Here is a 21404-nt window from a genome sequence, read left to right on the forward strand (position 1 = left end):
CAGAGATTATGGAATTGCTTTGGTAACTTCAGATCTTAGTACCTACCCCCATTTTGGTTTTGATTCCACACTCTTTGTTGACTGGTTCTTTATGCTTATCTGCTCCCCAGTGTTCCTACTTCTCACCTTTTCTGAAAGCAAGTGCTCATTTGTTTCTTATATCAATTTGAAAGCCCTATTCTGTCCTTAAACCTCTGTTCATTGGTCTGGCAATAATTATTTGCATCATCTAAATCTCCTGCTTCAGTGCCCACTTGTTTGCATACTGCCTTTGTTAAAAAGGGATTCTGTTAACTCTGCAATTCTCTCAGATAAATTAATTATGCAGTTCAAAAAACACACAATAGTATCTGCAGCATTTGTGCTAAAGTCGTTGACTGAACTTTCTTCTGGATTCAAGCATGCATCTTTCCATTGTGGAATTATTCTGTTTAATTGAGAAATAGGTCATCTGTGACTAGTTGTAAGAAGTCAATAAACCGAAACATCAGCTTTCCTATCCCTCTGGCGCTGCTTGGCCTGCTGTGTTCATCCAGCTCTACACCTTGTTATCTCTGATTCTCCAGCATCTGCAGTTCCTACTATCATTGAGGAAAAGTGATGGGTTTTACAAGATTCTGAACATAAGGCTATAGGCCACACTACTTTCAAACTTTTTAAAAAGTACAATAGCTACATTAAAAATATGCCCAATGTACTGACTATCCTGCAATAAAGCACTTCATGGGGCAAAAACCACTCATTCTTCCTGAGCACATGCAAGGCTCAATATAAATGCAGATCTATAAAAGGGATTTCCTAGTCTTAGCCAGTCTAACTTTTGTCCCAGTTGTTGTTTAACCATGATCCACATATTCAAGCCTAGCAGCCCTACATCTTGGATAATATTGTAAGTGAAAATGCCGAGGAACTGTCTGCAACATGATGCCTTCTGAAAGAACCAACGAAACTAGAAAGAGCTTATAGTTAAGTATTTTCAGGGAGCTACTGACTTGTGAAAGCTTGGCTCGTTGGCACTACACATCAGGAGTTAGTGCCATTCCTGCAAGGCCTGCTTTTAGAAAGGCAGCCAGCTGCTTCTGTCATTTCATACTTTGTTCTACCTTGTGTTGGTCAGCAGTAGTCAGGAAAAGAGGCCTCTTCCCAGATAACCTCAGGCCTCAAGCAGAAAATATCTGACCTCCATTGCCACTGAACCCCTTTCTAGGTCTCAGGAGCAATTTCAGCAAAAAAAAACATGTGCCATTTTGAAGCTCCAAGATGCACCTTCCATTTCTCAGAGGCTGTGAAGGCTGGTAGTCACAGATGGGGAAATGTCAGGCCACGGAGGGATGCGAAAATTGATTGGTCCAACAACAACAACCAAATAATCCGGGTAGTCACTGATTCAAAGAAAGATCACTGAGGAAAATATTGAAGCTGCTGGAAGTTGGAAATGGAAGAAAACACTCAGTTGGCACAGAATCCAGGTTCATGTGGGTCAACAGTGCCGAAGACAGGAGCTGCTCACTGTCAACGCTGGCTGATTGGTTGGGTGTTATCCAGTAATGTCTGCTTTTGCAGCTCATAAGTGAGCCTAAGCAAGGATCCTTGTGATGCAGCATTAGTGTCCCGATCTCTAAGCCAGGAAACCCAGGTTCAAAGTCTACCTACTCCAGAGATGTGCAAATAATATCTCTGAACAGGTTGAATTAGAAAACATCCACAAATATCATCTTCTTTAATATGTTTGTTTATTTTTTTTAGAAAGTTTGTATGACCATTTGGTTGCATCTTTGATACATTGCCTCAACAGGGGCTGTCTAAGACTAAAAAAAAATCTAAATATAACAGGAAATGTTTGAGAGATATGGGCCAGGAGCAGGCAGGAGGGAACTAGTTTAGTTTGGGAATATGTTCGGCATGGACTAGCTGGGCCAAAGGGTCTGTTTCTATCCTGTGTGACAAAGACTATGAGCTCATCTCTGTCCAAATAATCTTTTGCCTCATTTATTTCCATTAAACTCTCACCACCTACACCAAGCAGCGGTTTGCTTGTAAAATGCGATCTTACTTTTGCCATTCCACAGCAGCCCAGTCCAAACCCAAAATCAGGGGGGTGGTAAACTTTGAAATCTAGCCCTGTTCCTGATTCAGCTCTCTGGTTACCAGGGCAATAACTGTCCTTTCTCAAGCCTCATATCCAAGTGTTCAGCTATCGCCCACCAAAATTCATCTGGCACCAGCCCAGTGGTACGACCACACCCACTGCCCAGAATCAGCTCTCAGTCCCCCAAAGCCCATGTTATTTAGTAAAGCCACACTCCACCACAATACATGTAAACTACGTTATGTACACCCATCACACTATCAGAACCTGCATATCTTTGATTTGGTCTCTGTATGCACTTGGCCAGGAACAGTCACAATCAGACTTGTCCTACAATTAACATTAGTGGCAAGTTACAATTGAAGTTAATTGACAACACTAGACATTTAGCTCTTGTGAACTCCTTGAAAACACTGCCGTGACTACTATTCTCAAAATAAAGTACTGACTCTTTACCCATGTATTCTCCAAACTAATTCTCTCCAGAGTCCTGAACATCTCTCAAAGTCAGTTTCCTCCAACTCCGCAACATCCAACTGACCCTGAACCAAATTCACCCAGCTTCCTGCCCCCGTCACGAGTAGCTCTATCTTCAAGCAACTAGGTCCCAACACGGGGATAGTTTCCTTAAGTCATGCTGCTGACCTCAAAAATAATTCATCTTAGAACCTCCAGCAAGGTTCTTGTGACACGGTGGTAGTGTACATTACTTGGAGCCAGGAAGCCAAGGTTAAAGCCTCGTGGGTCCAGAGAAGTGTAATAATATCTTTGAACAGGACAATTAGAAACTCTCAAACCTGGCTCCAACAAAATTTTAGGGCCACATATTAGACTTCTTTTGTACTTTATCTAATCATACTTCCATTACTCTCTACAGGATGTCATTAAAAAGGCACTATATAAATGCAAGATATGCATTTGGCTGATGCAATGCCCCTCTACAGAATCTGAGTCAATCACACCATAACTCTTCCATACCTCTCCTGTTACGTAAACACTACCACAGAAATTCTGACCTCTTGTTGCATTCACCCTTGCTGCCTCAACATCAGTGATCCTCAACTGCACAGAACCTATGTTAGGACATAGAACATAGAAAAGTACAGCACAGTACAGGCCCTTCGGCTCACGATCTTGTGCCGTGGAATATTCCTAATCCAAAAATAAAATAACCTAACCTACATTCCCCTCAATTCACTGCTGTCCATGTGCATGTCCAGCAGTCGCTTAAATGTCACTAATGACTCCGCTTCCACGACTACCACTAGTAAACTGTTCCATGCGCTCACAACTCTCTGGGTGAAGAACCTCCCTCTGATGTCTCCCCGATACCTTCCTCCTAACACCTTAAAACTATGACCCCTCATGGCAGTCAATCCTGCCCTGGGGAAAAGTTTCTGGCTATCGACTCTATCCATGCCTCTCATTACCTTGTACACCTCAATCAGGTCACCTCTCTTCCTCCTTCTCTCCAGTGAGAAAAGTCTGAACTCAGTCAACCTCTCCTCGTAAGACAAGCCCTCCAGTCCAGGCAGCATCCTGGTAAACCTCCTTTGCACCCTCTCCAAAGCCTCCACATCTTTCCCATAATAGGGCGACCAGAACTGGACACAATATTCCAAGTGTGGTCTCACCAGGGTTTTGTAGAGCTGCAGCATAACCTCGCGGCTCTTAAACTTGATCCCCCTGTTAATGAAAGCCAAAACACCATATGCTTTCTTAACAACCTTATCCATCTGGGTGGCAACTTTGAGGGAGCTATGCACTTGAACACCAAGATCCCGCTGTTCCTCCACACTGCCGAGAATCCTGTCTTTAATCCTATATTCAGCATTTAAGTTCGACCTTCCAAAATGCATCACTTCGCACTTATCCAGGTTGAACTCCATCTGCCATTTCTAAGTCCAGCTCTGCATTCTGTCAATGACTCGCTGAAGCCTACAATACCCCTCGATACTATCAACGGCACCTCCAACCTTTGTGTCATCAGCAAACATACTAACCCACCCCTCAACCTCCTCATCCAAGTCATTTATAAAAACCTCAAAGAGTAGAGGCCCAAGAACAGAGCCCTGCGGGACACCACTCAGCACTAACCTCCAGGCAGAATACTTACCATCTACAACCACTCTCTGCCTCCTGTCAGCCAACCAATTCTGAATCCTGACATCCAAATCACCCTGTATCCCATACCTCCTGACTTTATGAATGAGCCTGCCGTGGGGAACCTTATCAAATGCCTTGCTGAAGTCCATGTACACCACATCCACTGCTCGACCCTCGTCAACCTGACTCGTGACGTCCTCAAAGAACTCAATAAGATTTGTAGGGCATGACTTGCCCCTCACAAAGCCATGCTGACTCCCTTTAATCACGCTATGCTTTTCCAAATAGTCATAAATTCTATCCCTCAGAATTCTTTCCAAAACCTTGCTGACCACAGACGTAAGACTGACTGGTCTGTAATTTCCAGGGATTTCCCTATTCCCTTTCTTGAAAAGAGGAACAACATTTGCCTCCCTCCAATCTTTCGGTACGACTCCCGTGGAGAGTAAGGAAGCAAAGATCTTCGCCAGCGGCTTAGCAACCTCTTTTGTCGCTTCCCAGAGCAACCTAGGATAAATCTGGTCTGGCCATGGGGACTTATCAATCTTAATGTTTGTCAAAATTTCCAGCACATCAACTTCCTCAATCTTGATCTGGTCAAGCCTGTTTTCCTGCTCCTCAAAGTTCTCATTCACAACAAGGTCCCTTTCCTTAGTGAAAAATCGAAGCAAAAAACTCATTTAGGGCTTCCCCTATCTGCTCAGACTCCACACACAAGTTCCCTACGCTATTCCTGATGGGCCCTACCTTTTCCCTGATCATTCTCTTATTCCTCACGTCTGAGTAAAATGCCTTCCGGTTCTCCCTAATCCTTCCTGCCAAGCTTTTTTTGTGCCCCCTCCTGGCCCTCCTCAGTCCACTTTTGAGCTCCTTCCAAGCAAGCCTGTAATCCTCTAAAGCTGAGCTAGACCCTTGCTTCCTCCACCTTACGTACGCTACCTTTTTCTTTTTGACAAGAAACACCGCTGTACCCGTCATCCAAGGCTCCTTAATCTTACCCCTTCTTACCTGTCTCAGAGGAATAAATTTATACATCACTCGCAACAACTGCTCCTTAAACAGCCTCCACATGTCTGCTGTGCCCTTTCTGTGGAACAATTGCTCCCAATCTGTACTTCCCAACTCCTGTCTGATAGCGTCATAGTTTACTTTACCCCAGTTAAATATCTTCCCCTGGTAACTGCTCCTTTCCCTTTCCATGGCTATGGTAAATGTAAGGCTGTTGCGGTCACTGTCAAAGTGTTCTCCCACCACACGATCTGACACCTGTCCTGGCTCATTGCCGAGCACCAAATCCAAAATGGCCTCCCCCCTTGTTGGCCTGTCCGCATGTTCTGCAATTTCCACCCAAAACTGACATAGCCCTCGGAAGGAATGTTTGCATTTGGGGCAATCTCACTTTGCTTAGAAAACTACCTCCTTGAAATGTCCCCTTTATAGTTTCTGATGTCCTTCTGCAGCAGTGTGCCAGTTTGGTCCAAAATAGGAGCACTCCTGCCTCAGAACCAAAAAGGTTCTGGGCTCAGACCCCTCTTAAATTATATGTATTATCTGATAATTAAAGGGATGGTTACTTTGCTTATTAAATTGGCCTCGAGCACTGAAATTTCCTCTCGACACCACTCAACCTCTCTGTCCTCCCTTAAGATGTCCTTAAAACCCACCTCTTTGACCAAGCTTTTGATCACTTATCCTAAGATCTTTTCTCTTTGGCTTCATATCAACTTTTCTCCGATTACGGTCCAGCAAAGCACCCAAGGACATTTTACTAAGATTAAAGCTCTAAGTAGACGTTGTTGAACAAACCTGAGTGTATAATTAACTTCACAGCCTTTTGAGGAAAAGGTTGAAAAATCCAAAAAGGAACTGACCACCTTCCACAGCAAACAGGAAATATTCCCAATCACTGCCAGACAGACAAACAGCAGGAGATATCATCCAGTATCCCAGCCAAAATTCCTCCTTCAACTAACATCAGAATCCAACTAACCAGCTCCAATTAAAATGTGAAACACGTATAGAAAGCTGGAATCGAAAATAGTGACCCAAATTGATTCAGGGGTTTGAAACATTCTGGGAGAATGACAGATTGCTATACATGCAAGTGTTTATTTTCTGCAATTCAAGTGATTAAATTTTGAAATGTTTAAATAAATTATACAAACGTGTTATAATAAGTATGGGAATGGAGGGCAAAGTAGTCACTGAAGTTGACTAACAAATCCTTTAGTGCTCAAATAAGATTGCGTGAACAGAACAGTCAGAAGAACAGAATGATGGTGTATAACATTTCAGAGACATGCACAACATAAGACCAGCTATGCTATGCTGCCAACAATTGCTATTTTATGACATTAACAGAATGATAACACATTAGTCAACACAATCAGTATTGACCACTAAAACAAGATCAAGCTACTTGGGTAGAGTGCAGGAGTGACATAAGTCACACTTACTCTTCCATGGATCATAAAACCTTAAGTCTGCTTAATAACTGAGCAATGAGAAGCCATTTATTTGAAGTGCAAATCATGTTTACAAATTATTTCTGTAAACAAAAAGACTGTCAATTCATGTAAAAGAATTCCACTGCCAAAAGTTTAGGAATAACTAGGATCAATGGTAAAATTAACCCTTTTCAGTGATTTCTGCCCACTTGACCGAGCTCATGGGGAATAATATTCAGGAAAACTTAGATTTAAACATTTCTGCAACTTTTGAATGGGTTTTGAGGGGAAGAAGATGCTTAAGAGCGGATATGGTTTTTAATTAAGTTTCATCCTAAACAACTCGCTAACTCAGAGCTCTGTTCCTATCATTATCCAACATGGGATCCCCTTCTCAAACTGACAGAGTGCTCACAGCGCAGAAGCAGGCCATTCAGCCCACCAAGTCCAAACCAACCATCCAAAGAGCATTTCACTCAGACCCATCCTCCTACCCTACCCCTGTTACAGGATGCAGAGCCGGGCAACGTGGCAGATGAAATTCAACCCAGAAAAGCGTGAAGTGATTCATTTTGGAAGATCAAATTTGAATGCAGAATACATGGTTAATAGCAGGATTTTTGGCAGTGTGGAGGAACAGACGGATATTGGGGTCCACATCCTTAGATCCCTCAAAGTTGCTACCCAACTTGATGGGGTTGTTAAAAAGGCATATGGTGTGTTGGCTTTCATTGGAACGGGGATTAAATTTAAGAGCTGTGAGATTATGCTGCAGCTCTATAAAACCCTGGTCAGACCACACTTGGAATATTGTGTTCAATTCTAGTTGCCTCATTATAGGAAGGATGTGGAAGCTTTGGAGAGGGTGCAGAGGAGAATTACCAGGGTGCTGGCTGGACTGGAGAGCAGGTCTTACAAGGAAAGGTTGGGGAAGCAAGGGCTTTTCTTATTGGAAGAAAGAAGGATGAGAGGTGACTTGATAGAGGTGTACAAGATGATGAGAGGCAGAGATACAGTGGATAGCCAGAGATTTCCCCCCCCCCCCCCGGTGGAAATGGCTAACATGAGGGGGCATAATTTTAATGTGATTGGTTGGAGGTATAGGGGAGATGTCAGAGGTAGGTTCTTTACACAGAGCATGGGGGGAGGGAATGCGCTGCCAGCAGCGGTAGTGGAGTCAGATACATTAGGGACATTTAAGTGACTCATGCATAGTCACATAGATGTTAGTAAATTGAAGGGTATGATGGGAATGCAGGGTAGTTTGATCTTAGAGTAGGATAACAGGTCGGAACAGTATCATGGGCCGAAGGGCCTGTACTGCTCTATGTTTTATGTAACCCTTCATTGACCATGGTTAACCCACCTAACTTACATATCCCTGGACACTCTGGGCAATTTAGTGCGGCCAAACCCGCTAACCTGCATGTCCTTGGACCATGGGAGGAAACTGGAGCACCTGGAAGAAACACATGCAGACACAGGGAGAACATATAAACTCCATACAGACAGTTTCCAGAGGGTGGAATTGAACCTGAGTCTATGAGACAGCAGTGCTAATCACTGAACCACTGCACTGTCCCAAACATATTTACAAAGGAAAAGGACAAGGACAACAAATATCCCTCTAAACTGTAGCCCGAACGAACCCATTTTGGAACGAATTGATGACAGACATACCAAGCTCACAGAAACCAAACGTATGAACAAGGAACAAGATGGGTAATTCAACCCTTCAAGCCTGCTCTGCCAATGAGATCATGCTCAGTCAGATTTTAACCTCAATTTCACATTCCTGCGTATACTGATAATCCTGCATCCCAATGATAACCAAGAATCTAAACACCGTTTTAAAATTTTTCAAAGATTCTGCATCCTTAGTATTTTGAGGAAGGGAATTCCAAACAATTCCAACCCTCAGAAAACTGCACAACTCAACGCAAATGCAATACTATTGAAATAAAGTGCAATGATGTCAAAGAGAATGTAAAATTTAGTTGCACCAAGAGGACAAAAACACAAAACCCAGACATAAAAAGTTTTGAAGAACAATACTGCAATCCATCAATGCCAACTCTGGAATAAAGCACTTGAGCACATCTTTGAACAATGTTAATAAGCTGCACAGAATTAAGATTCTCTTTGTATCTATTTTTACACAATGTTTATGACTAAATTATTGCTCTTATTGGGGGGATGCTGGAGAAGTAGGAGGAAAAATAATATTCAATATTTCCAAATCACAGATAACATCCAATGTTGAAACTATACCCGGTTTGAGTGCGAAAGGGAAACCAATAAACTTTGTGGATGATACAAGCTTAACTGTATACATCCACGTTTCCCACGACAGCCAGGGGCAAGTCTCTCCTTGCAATTTAAAATAAGTTACAGGGCATATACAATAAACTGCGTCTGCACCATTGGAAAACAGCACAGGAACTGCACCTATTTGCTCATTTGAGCAAAACTGTGCTGCGTTTGTCTTTAAAAGCTGTTCCCAACCCCCAATGCAGATTTCCCTTTACTATCAGCCCCAATTAAAATCACAGTGCAAGGTTACAGTTCATTAGCTGCTTTGTCACACTTTTGAATGATAACAGGTGGTGGGGGGAGGGAAGGCAAAAGGAATCAAACTGGCTGCAAACTGTTCAGTTATAAAGTGCTAGACGTTCCTTACTTTAAAAAAGTTCAGGCAAATTTTAAAGACAATTGTTTTAAAAATGTTTGCCAAATTAAATTTAGACTAAAATCTTTCAGAACATATCCTTAGTTACAGAAGATTTGTTTTCAAATACATTGTGCAAGCTCAATAGGATAAATTTTTCACAACATATTTAGAATGAAATCAGAGGGAGCTGCCAATTGCACCCATTCAAAACTAATCACAATTATATTTGTAAGGGGGTATTCTTTGACAACCTTTGTCTGATACAACCGTAATATTACAGATGGGCTATTGTTTAATCAAGATTGTAGCACAGCAAAGAAAGGGCTGGTTAGAATAATCAACTAACTCCTTCCTCAAATCGATTTTTCTTCAGTTACAGAATCTAAATAGATGTCCCAACCGAGGGAAAGCATATAAAGGAGGCTGTTCGGCTTGGTGTCTGTGTGCCAGCTTTTCCAGAAAAAAAAGTGATCAGTCAGTTACACCCCATCCTGCTACATGAACCGCCACCACACTCCAACACAACCCTACAATTTCCCCCTCCATTTTTCGCAATTTCCATCCAGTTCTCTTTTGAATGTTGTATAAATTGATGTTCTACTTTCAAGCAAGACACACAGATGCTCTGAGATATGTGACATAAACAAAACATTCCCCTCCCACCCATCCCGAGGTCATTCAGGTCAATTATCTGAAACCCTTCGGTTAACAGACCCACCTCCAACCCTGCAGAGGGCAGCCTTAATTCATGCTTTTAAGAACAATTGTGAAAAAGGGAAGGAACAAATTTATTTTGGGTAGGAAAGGGTTAGCAGCGACTGTGAGCATCTCTACTTAGCACCGATCACACAGTTACCCTACGAGTGCCTGAGGTACAGACAGACACAGAGTTCGCCTGCTAATGCCTGTGGTACACACACACACACACACACACCTTGCTAGTGGCCGTGGCGCTGGATCCCTCTACCACCGGGACATTGGTGACCTGCACAGAAAGATAAACATTGTCGATCAGGGGCCAAGCTCCTTCCACTTTGCAGGTCTGAAACTCGTTCCGAAAGGTCCTGAGGTGCGGGTCCCCGAATAAGCCGCAGTGCGCGAACCTGGTCGGCTGAGGAACGCCGTCTCTCAGCGAGTTGCCTTTGCTCCGGTAGCGGCAGAGCTCGGGGACAAGGCTTCGCTCTGTGGCCGCCGGCCTGACCGGAGCTGTCGGTCCCGTCTTGGAGCAGTTGTGCTGTAACATCAGGTCACTGATGCCGAGCACGGCAGAGTGGTAGACCAGATTTCCCCGGCAGTACTTGGCCGTCTTCCTGGTACATTGCGAGTAGGCTCGGAGAGCGATGCAAAAATCGCCGCCGTTCCCTCCGCCAGTTCCCTCACCTTCCTCTTGTACTCCAGTCCCCGGAGAAGTAGCTGTTACAAACTCGGCGTTACACCTCTGGATCCTACACTGCTGACAATGCACTGAGAACAGCAAGGAAAAAAGTTAGCTCAACAGTGGGACTAAAACATTTCCAAAAATGCTGCTTTTAGCGAAATACCTAACAAAAATCTACAAACTTTTAAAGAAAAATAAACTGGAGAAAAAAGTTTTTAAACAGGCCCTTTAACGAAAACGGTTGAAAGCTCCCACACCAACTCCCAGATGCTTTTCTGAAACTTTTATAAACTACGTTGAGTCTACAACTTCTTTGAAATTTCCGCAACTTTCAAAAAAAGTCAGAAAAGCTTGCAAATTTCAAGCCATATTTGAAAACAAAAACCTTTCCCACAAGAGCTGCAAGCAACAACCCCCCCCCCAAAAAAAAACCCCTGCCAGAAAAGTCGTTTAGCCAAGGCACACGCATAAGGAACAGGGGCACAAAAAAATGCCTGGTTTTTCAGCTTTCTTACCTGAACTCAGACACATAGAGAAAACCAGCATCGTAACAGCAACTGAACACAGCCTTTTAGCCAAAGGATAGCGGCTTCCTGTCCCCATACCAATCCATCCAGCGTCGCTTGAGTTTGTCAACTGCTCGGCAAATGGGACGACACAAGTTCTAGAGACGAAAAGTTCTAAAAGAGTTTCAGCCCCAACCTATCAGTCAGGCACCAGCACAACCCAACCTGCTGAGACCAACCTGATGGACAGGCGGCCTGACAAATCACAAACAGTAAGGGGCGGGCCAACCTTAAAGGGGAAGGCGAGACCTGTTCAAATCTGGTGTGGGGACAATAAGGGCAAACCATTTTATTTTAAATCCAAAACCCCTACGCTCTTCACACGGAGAGTGGTGGGCGTGTGGAATGTGCTGCCGGCAGTGGTACTGTAGTCAGATACTTTAGAGACTGTTCAGTGGCTCTTGGATAGGAGGATAGTAAAATGTAGGGTATGCAGGGTAGATTGATCTTAGTAGGATAAGTCGGTACAACATCGTGGGCCGAAGGGCCTTCACTGCGCTGTACTGTTCTATGTTCTTACAACAAAATCAGAAATTGCTGGAGAAACTCAATTGTCAGACGAGACATTAGTGGCTACACTTTCTAAACCCTTCATCTACAGGAGTAAATTATTTTACCCTCAGCCTAGTTGGAGAGAAACACAGCGCGAATTGTCCAGCAGCAGCACATTACTGCAGATACTGGAGACTGTACTGAAAACATCAAAATGCAGGCCCATCACAGTGAGTCAGACAGCTTCCATAGAGTGAAGGCTAACGTCTCCAGTCGAGATGACACTTCATCAGAATTGACCAGTACCGCTTTTAGTTGAATGTCACTAAAATAGCTGGGATCCCAGCTTGTGATAAGCAGTAGAGGAAATGTAAAATTGGATTATTTCCCCAGACAATGTAGGATTGCACTCAATCATTGGAATGCGCGCCTGTTTCAGACGTTTGTTTTGCTCGCCTGGCCAGCGTTGTGTAGCACAGCCCCTTTAAGTGCGAAGGCAGAGCTGGGAGAACGTGAAATGGAGCTCGGCTTGGGACCGATCCAACACGTTCGGGTGAGGTAGCAGGAGGTCCGGGCTAGTGGATTTTTTGTTTTTGCACAGACTCCGCCTAATAGCCCGAACTATCAGCGGTCAACAGCTTTTAATAAAAGCCCCATTGGGTGCAATCAGCAGCAGCGACGAGTATTTACAAGCACATAACCTGCAGACCCCTTATCGGGACGAGAATCAGACAAGGAAGGTTAGAGATAACAAAGTGTGGAGCTGGATGAACACAGCAGGCCAAGCAGCATCTTTTTCAGACAAGGAAAGTTGTTGGATCAGGAGCGATAGGCGACCATTGGGGAAATCGAGCCTTGAAAGGCCTTGAAAATGTAAATGTTGCCAAGGCGTTTAAATGATGTTCCTTGTCTTTTCAAGAGGAGAGCTTTTTGAGCAGACTTCGCATATGTTTATTTTCAACGAGAGGCTTCCTTTTAGGGAAAGTATCTATGCAGTTATGTTAGAGATATATGTACGTGTGTGCCGTACAAATGTAAATAATAATGATTCAATTTGGCTTTAATTATTGGATCCGTTCCATTTTATAAAAAAAAGCATTGGCTTGTACACTTATGTGGCCTGCACTGTTTCTTTGGGTTACATTATTTGCGCTTTTGCATTTACCATTACCCCAATCCCGAAAACCAAACAAGAGAATGTGTTGTTATAAAATAAAAACCGAAAGAACTGCGTATGCTGAAAATCAGAGTCAAAAATCAGAACCCCAACAAACTCTCTGTAGGTTTGGCAGAATCTGTGGGGAGAAATCCGAGGGTCCAGGTTTCCTCCCCCGCTGAGCTTTGCTAGCAATTTTTGAGCGTGTTCATATTCTGTGTTTAAGAAGCTAGGTACAGGAGTAGGCCATTCAGCCCATCGAGCCTGATCTGCCACTTACTGAGATTGCTGCTGGTCATCTAACTCAGTGTCACTTTCTGACAATGTTTCCGTATGCCATAATCAGTCTCCTGATTTCTAGCGATTTCTGTCTCCAACAAACTCAATGATTGAACCTCCGCAGCCATCAAGAGTAGAGAATTCCAAAGATTCACCACCCTGTGAGTAAAGAAATTCATCCTCATCTCCATCTTAAAAGGCCTGCCCCTTATTTGGAGATGCTCCCCTGATTTGAGATCCATCAGCCTGGAGAACCATTCTATCAACATTCACTCTGTGGCACCTTGTATGAATTTGGTAAGTTTCCATGAAATCACCTCTCATTCTTTGAAACTCCAGGGAATAAAGACCCATTCCCTCAATTTATAAAAACCGAATGAACTACAGATGCTGTAAATCAGGAACAAAAGCAAAGTTGCTGGAAAAGGGTCACCGGACCTGAACTGTTAACTCTGCTTTTTCTTTCACAGATGCTGCCAGACATGCTGAGTTTTTCCAGCACTTTGTTTTAGTTCCCTCAATTTATCCTCAGTATCACAAGGATTCATCTGATGAACTTCCTTTGCACTCCCTCAAAGGCAAATGTATTCCTTCTGAGGATATAAGCACAAAGCTGCCCACTTATTCACTATGCTCTCGCTGTTGTACACTCAGAGTACAGCTGCAGCAAAATATCTTTATTCCTATATTCAAAGCCCCTTGCAATGAATTTCCAACATTCTGATTTCCTTGCTAATTGCTAAACTCTAATTATCTTGGTGGAAATGGTGTAAGTAAGCTCAGCTGGTATATATGTGAACTGCTTGCTCAGAAAATCCCAAAGCAGTGAAGCTTCCCAGTCAACATCGTGAGGAATGTGGACATTTCTTCAAAGGTTCTGTGCTCTTATATGAAAGAAAATGTTAACACTAGGAGATGAGATCGACAATAAATTGCATTTATTTAGTACCTTTAACATTTTAAAGTGTTCCAGCACTTTACAATGTGGCAGGATGTAATAAACCATTAAGAGTGAGGAAAGAAGCAGAAAAAAAATCCTGGTGAAACTCAGGAAGTCTGGCAGCATCTTTGGAGAGAAATTAGTTTTAATTCATTTCAGAGTCGAGTGACCCTTCCTCAGAAGGTGGTAGCTCCTGGCTGGATCCAAAATGTTAACTCTGGTTTCTCTTTACAGATTCTGCAGATGACATGAGCTTTACCAGCAATTTCTGGTTTTGTTTTTGATTTACAGAATCTACAGTTCTTTTGGTTTCTATTTAAAAGTAAAGAAGGATCTAGCTCCCATTTTTAGGCTTTTCCTCTGTAACCAGCAAAAGTAGTTTTCCTCGACAGGCCCTAATTGTTTGTCTTAATTTCCTTCAATTAAGTCACCCTTTAACTTTGTTACATTCCCTAGTTTTATAATTCACTTCAACCTTAATTTAACTCTTCGCATCCTGGTATTATTTTGGTAAATTAATACCACACTTTCTCCAAAGTCCTTCATTACATTTAGTGCCTTGAATTGCTCACAGCACTCTATGTGCACAGTGGTCTGGGAGTGAAATTAGAAAACGCTTTGATATGCAAACACTAGTGCAAGTTTGGATCTCTCTTCTGCTGATGACAATTAAACTGGATCAATTGTAAATTTTAAATCAGGCATTTGTCATCCAGAGGTATTGTGAGATTTTGGGCATAGGCGAGTTAGAGTTAGGTCACAGTTCAGCCTTGATCTCAGGGAATGACAGAACAGATCTGAGGCTCTGAATGTTGGTGTGTGATCATAAGATGTAGGAGTAGAAATAGGCCATTCAGCCCCCAGACAAATGAGATCTGATAATCCTCAACACCACTTTCCAGCCTCTCTCCCACAAGGAGAAACCACCTTTCCACATTGACCCTCTCAAGGACCCTAAGAATCTTGTGTGTTACAATAAGGTCATCTTTCATTCTTCTAACATGACTTGACCTATTCTCATAAGCAAATTTCTCCTCCATATTTCGGATTAAACTAGTGCAACTTTTGTGGACTGCTTCCAATGCCAAGTCCCATATAACCCCACCTCACGATTGTTGCTGTAGAACAATGTGTTAAACAATGCCTAGTCTATCCTTTGGATACTAGATTCAGTGATGTGTTGTGAGTGAGAAATGAAAGAAAAAATAGAGTTGGTGACAGAATTTGCAAGGCCAACTCAAAAATTCCTAATACAGAGATGAAGAATGAATGTGGTGATCAAGTTATGGGTAAAAGGTGCAATTATTCTACGTTTGATGTGTGGCTTAATATCTTTGATTCACTAGCACATTGTGAACAGGGAACTCTGCTGAATCTTTCTTATCATAAGACTAAATAAGTTAGAAAAAAATTTATAATATTAAAAGGTGTTCAACATTAAGTGGAATGCAGCAAAAATGACATAGAAATTCGAATGTTGTCTCGGGGAGAGTTTGGTTGAGATTCCTTCACCATCTTTGGGAATGCATCACACGGTTTGCACAGAGGTTGTAGAGGCTGCGTTTGGAAGGATTGTATATTATTTAGAAACCTCTACCTAAACCCCTAGGGGGTTCATCCTTGTATCGGAGGTCACTGACTGGCCACAAAAGAGAAAACAGCTTGTTTAATAAGGATGGAGGAAAGGGCAAGAGCTAGTTTATGCTTCATGTGTATCCTATACAGCATAACTACTTCAGACACTATCTCAGTATGTCTCCACATATTGGATACAGGCATGCTGGCTTATTATTTAATTAAAAGGATGAGTTGGCAATGGATGCATTTATCGCCGTTGCTGAAGGTTCTGGTTAGAAATCAGTAACTAAAGTATTTCTGAAGAAGGATCCCGACCCAAAATATCAGCTTTCCTGCTCCTCTGATGCTGCCTGGCCTGCTGTGTTCATCCAGCTCCACACCTTGTTATCTCAGACTCCAGCATCGGCAGTTCTTTTACTGTCTCTGGCTACAGTAAAAATGCTGCTTTAGTGGAAGGCTACAAATTAAAGACACTGCATCTTCCTGCTGGCCTGATTACTCATATCTTATTTTTATCACAATAAAACCAACCACTGAGGAAAAATAGATCCTTAACCACAAATAAAAATGTGTAGCTTTATGGAAATTACTGTTTAAATTAGAATGAAGTTTTCAGATATTCAGTTACCTTTCTTTAAAAGTATAAGCCAGAAGATTTGATTATGTTAAGGGGAGGGACTGTCACAGAGATTTGTTTTTATGAGTTTAGAACAAACAGCCACTGTAGGCCAAACAAAAGTGATACTGTCTCTTTAAACCTCTCGACAGCCATCTGCTGAAGGCTGTAAAGCACAGATGTTCCAAAGCCATGTAGAAATGCCACTGGCCTCTGTAAAGTGGTCAGTTCCAATTCCTAAACCCTTTGGCTAGCCTTGGTCCCACACTGTAACTCACATCCCCCTCAATCAGAAAGACTGTAGTTTCGCTGGGTTCTAGGTCACCCCCCACCCCCGACCTTAGCTTCTCTACCAATTTCTTTCCACTTTGTTCCCAATAAAAGGACCCCTGGGACATGTGGTCATGTAAAAGGCATAAATGGATACAAATGGAAGATGCTGTGAGGGAAAGGACCCACATCTCATAAAGTGTTTCTCATGTCCTTGTGACTCTGCAAAGGACTTCCGAACCAATGCTTTTTGTTTGCATGCTGTTGCGGCTTTGAGGGCAAACATGCACTGCAAGATCCCATCAACAACCAGCAAAACAAAAAATTACACATTTCTGTATCAGTGGGCATTACCTCAGGGTGTCTCATAGCATTCCACAGTCTGTGAAGTTGAGTCAATGAAGCTTTTGAAATATAATTCCTGTTTTAGTGTAGATGAAATGGCAGCCAATTTATGTCTAGATAACTCCATCAAGTAATAATGCGATACTGACCTGAAAATCTGTTTCTCCAAAGGTGTCTGAAGCTTCACTATTCAAATATTAGGTAGGACAATGTAACTACCTGATCGTTTAACAAAACCAGGCAATGGGATCGTCCCAAGATCCAAAAGTCTAGCATCAAAGTGTCAGCTTGGATTGTAGAGCTCAAGTTGCTAGACTTGAACCCATCACTTTCTAATTTAAACGCAACAGTGTCACCCACTCAGCCCCACACCAGGATAGTGGCCACTTAATATGTTTAATGGCTTTGGCTGTGAGATATCCTGTAACTGAGGATATCTGGAGAAACCTTTGTTCTTCTACACGTGGTGCAGTGGGATCATTCTGCCCACCTGAGGTAGCAGGAAGGTTGTTTGATGTTTTGCCCAAAAGAGGTGGCACTTCTGACAGTGAAGCATTCCTTCAGTACTGCATGGAAGCTTTTTCATACACTCCTGGGTGACCCTGAAGTCAGCTCACAGGGAACACAGACACTGCAAATAGTAAGAGTGGCTTTAACTTTCACTGTGCACACACTATTCTGCTCTGAGGTGTACATGGGTGCCACTTCAGTTCATGTCCACTCTTAGTGAATGGTATGGGCTAAAATTACTTTACGCACATTGAATACTTCTTGTCACAGTGAGAATGAGAAGCTGTAAGAAACAGCTCTACCGCTCAGTGGTTGGGGAGGATTAAGCTGCCATTCAACTTGGATTTGGAGAGATTAGAGAATTAATTTGCTGGTTATTAGAATTTAATCAGGATGGCACCAGGGATACAGGACTTCAGTTTCATGGCGAGACTATTGAGGCTGGGACTTTTCTCCTTTAGAACAAAGAAGGTCAAAAGGCAAATTAATAATGGTATCAAAATCACAAGAGTTTTGAATAAGTCACAAGAAATTGCTTCCTTTGGCAGAATAGTTAGTCACCAAAAGACACAGATTGAAAGCAATTTGGAAATTTACCAGAGTTGAGGAGAATTGTATTTTTTGCAATATGTTCAGAGCTGGAATACCATCATCTGAGTGGATTGAGTAGTAACTTTCAAACAGGAATTCAACTAACATTTGAAAGGGGAAATTTTGTGTATCCGTGGAGGTTTTTATTATTCACTGATTAGATGTGAGTGTAACTGTGTAGGCCAGCATTTATCGCCCAGAGGGCACTTCAGAGTCAATCATCTTGCCGTGGGCTGGAGTCACATGTAGGCCAGAGCAAGTAAGGTTGGCATATTTCCTTCTCTAAAGGAAGGAGGTGAATTTTTCTTGACAATCAACGACAGTTTCATAACTATCATTAGATACTTAATTTTAGATTTAGAAATAAATGGAATTCCAATTCTATCATGGTGGGATTTGAACCTGGTTGCCAGAATATGACCTGGTTCCCCAGCAAGACAGAATACTAACATTTAAAAACATAGTTGGATTAAAGAGAGGGCCCAGGCATCATGAGGAGCATGCCTCTCCTATCATCCTGTATGATAAAGTTAGTTGTGGGAAGGGCTACTTTGAGAAGACTCTGCATTCGGCTAGGTCGTGGGTGTACCCACTGAAGTCTCGGTTCTCTGAGGATGACTGCCCGCCAATGAGGCTCCCAGTGGAGCTCAGAGATTCCCAGATGTCGATATTGTGGAAGCTGAGCTCAGCACCGAGGCAAAAAACAGGCAGCTCATCCCTAGGACAATAACTTTCCATTGTCTCTCAGCCAATGCTTTCATGCCTTTATTCTGTCGGCCAGCCTTGAACTTACCTTGACCTCTCCTAATAATCAAACCTGTACAATTCCTGCACTGTGCTCCTGACAGAAGATGCTGTGTCACATGGCTTATCAGCACAGGATGGGAACACAATTAAATGATTCTGGTGACACTTGTGCTGGGATGTAACCAAAGAGGCAGGGCTTCAAGAATCGGCCAATCTAGGTGGAACGAATGCAGTTTTTTTTGTCCTAAGCCCCAGCTGTTCCCCGCAGAGAACCCCTCCTCTTCAGCTCTGGAAACTTTAGACTTTACACTCAGAATGCTAAGCCTAACCATTTGTATTAGGAAGGACTGGATATTAACCCTTATCCCTCTAATCCAGTACTGGGAGAGTTTTAATGAAAGATTGTTAAGGTGGAATTTTCCCATTAATCTTTCTAAATGTTGAGATGTGGGAATGTGTTATGTGACAACTAACTCGTTGCCCCCCCTCACTACTGATAAAACCCTCCCTATTGCCGGCAACCATCTAAGGGCCGTGAAACCATGACATGTAGGAGCATGAATCGAGCATGACTTCACTTTTCTGCCTTTTCCTCATAACCCTTGATTCCCTTAGACCTAGCCTCAACAGCCATCTGTAGTAACAAAATTATTACCCTCAAAGAGAAATAATTCCTCCTCATCTCTGTTTTAAATGGGTGACCCCTTACTCTGAGATCATGTCCTCTGGTCCTGGACTCACCTCATTCAAAGCTGATTGGCAAGTTTCACTGAATTTCTTTTGGCAAATCGCAAGCATTGACACTGACATCCTGGGTTACCAGAAGCTGCCAGCCAATCAGGGGCTGGTTGATTCCGTGCCCCAAAGTCCATTGGTCGAGGCCTATTCCTTGGCAGATCCAGCTACAAAATTGTCATTGATTTTTTACTCTTCTTGAGAGGATGGGGTCATGGGGAGAGGAGGAGAGGTCGGAGGCAGGGGCAAGAGGGTGGATTTCAGAGGTTGCCCATTTTGATGCCCATCCGTGTCTCTTATTGCCACCACCCCCCAGATTTTGTCAATTAGATATTAGATCCCATTCCCAAACGCAATAGGCAGGTTGTCCTGGTTCCCCAGTTGGGAAACTAACCCCCTTTCCTACCCACCAAGGAGACCGCTAATTGAAGAGGTGCTGAGTTGATGCCCTTAACTCGCCATTAATTGAATCATTTAAGCACCTCAACTGGTGGGAGGTCAGGAAAACCACCAAATGGACCTGTAATTGTCTGAGTGAAATGGCACAAAGAGGGCAAGTACCTCGCCAGGGTCAAGTTTGCTGACTATTTCCCCTTTTCACCGCTTCTTTCCCAAACAAGGGAAAACTGTGTCCTTAACTACTTAAAGTTTCTGTGAAGATTTGCAGCTTGGGTTGTGGATAAGGTTGTAGACATGCTGGCTGAGCCAGTGTGTTTAGTTGCAAACATTTCATCACCCTGCTAGGTAACATTGTCTATGTGCCTCCGCTGAAGCGTCGGTGTTCTGTCCTGCTTATTATTTAAATGTCTCAGTTTTCTGAGGTGTTTGGTACCACTTTCAGTTCCAGTTCTCAGTGGTTCATACATCGGGTCTAATTCAATGTGTTTGTTGATAGAAATCCAGTTGAAATGCCATGCCTCCAGGAATTTCCTGGCATGCCTCTGTTTGGCTTGTGCGATTATCAATGTGTTGTCCCAATTGAATTCATGTCCCTCCTTGTCCATGTGTAGTGAAACAAGTGAGAATTGGTTATGTCTCTTGGTGGCCGTGTGGTGTTTATGCATCTTTATTGTCGGTTTTCTTCCAGTTTGGCCTATGTAATTAGTGTTTCTCACAGTCCTCGCAAGGTATTTTGTATATTACACTGATTTTGCTGCTTTTGGGTATGGGATCCTTTACATTCATCAGTAGCTGTCATAGGGTGGTTGTTGGTTTGTGGGCTACTCTGATACCTCGGGGCCTGAGTACTCTTGTGGTCATCTCTGAACTGTCCTTGATGTATGGTAGGGTGATTAGTGAGCCTGGCCATGTTGTGTCTTCCTGTTGTGCTTTGTCTCGGAGGTAACAGCGGATTGTGCTTTTTGGGTATCCATTCCTTTTGAAGACTCTGTATAGGTGCTCCTGTTCTGCTTTGCATAGTTCCAGGTTGCTGCAATGTGTTGTGGCTCATTTAAATAGTGTCCTGATGCAGATCCGTTTGTGAGTGTTGGGGTGGTTGCTCGTGTAATTGAGTATCTGGTCCGTATGTGTGGTCTTTCAATATACACTAATCTGGAGTTCCCCTTTGCTTTTGCATTCTGCCTTTATGTATGGGAAGGTAGCTGGTTGTTCTCTTCTTCCTATGTGAGTTTTATCCTGGTAAGAGCATTGTTTATGTGTCGGTGAGTTTGTCCTAGTTCTGTGCATTTGATAATCACAAAGGCCTACATATTAGACCCAAGGTTTGGGTTGTATAGTGGCGAACGCTGCCTGTTTTAACCTCTGCATTAATGCTTCTGCAATCAGTACTGATACTGGGGATCCCATTGATGTTCCGTTGATTTTATTCTATGTGCCATCGTTGAAGGTGAAGTGGATTGTGAGGCACAGATCTAGTAGTTTTATGGTG

At 42.9% G+C, this 21404-nt stretch overlaps 1 protein-coding gene across 3 annotated transcripts in view; it reads right to left on the minus strand.

The window, feature by feature from the left end:
- Positions 1–21404, minus strand: part of rgmd (RGM domain family, member D) — a 104567-nt gene that overhangs the window by 13708 nt on the left and 69455 nt on the right. For 2 of the 3 annotated variants that reach the window (XM_048559412.2, XM_048559411.2), the window contains exons 3-4: positions 11207–11355; positions 10248–10777 (exon numbers count right to left, since the gene is read on the minus strand). In XM_048559412.2, the coding sequence (XP_048415369.1) occupies positions 10248–10777; positions 11207–11355 (679 nt within the window). Of the gene's footprint in view, positions 1–10247; positions 10778–11206; positions 11372–21404 lie in introns of all 3 variants that reach the window. The other variant, XM_048559413.2, reaches the window with a different exon arrangement.

The sequence above is a fragment of the Stegostoma tigrinum genome, chromosome 30 (assembly GCF_030684315.1).
Source record: "Stegostoma tigrinum isolate sSteTig4 chromosome 30, sSteTig4.hap1, whole genome shotgun sequence".
NCBI classification, from domain to species: domain Eukaryota; kingdom Metazoa; phylum Chordata; class Chondrichthyes; order Orectolobiformes; family Stegostomatidae; genus Stegostoma; species Stegostoma tigrinum.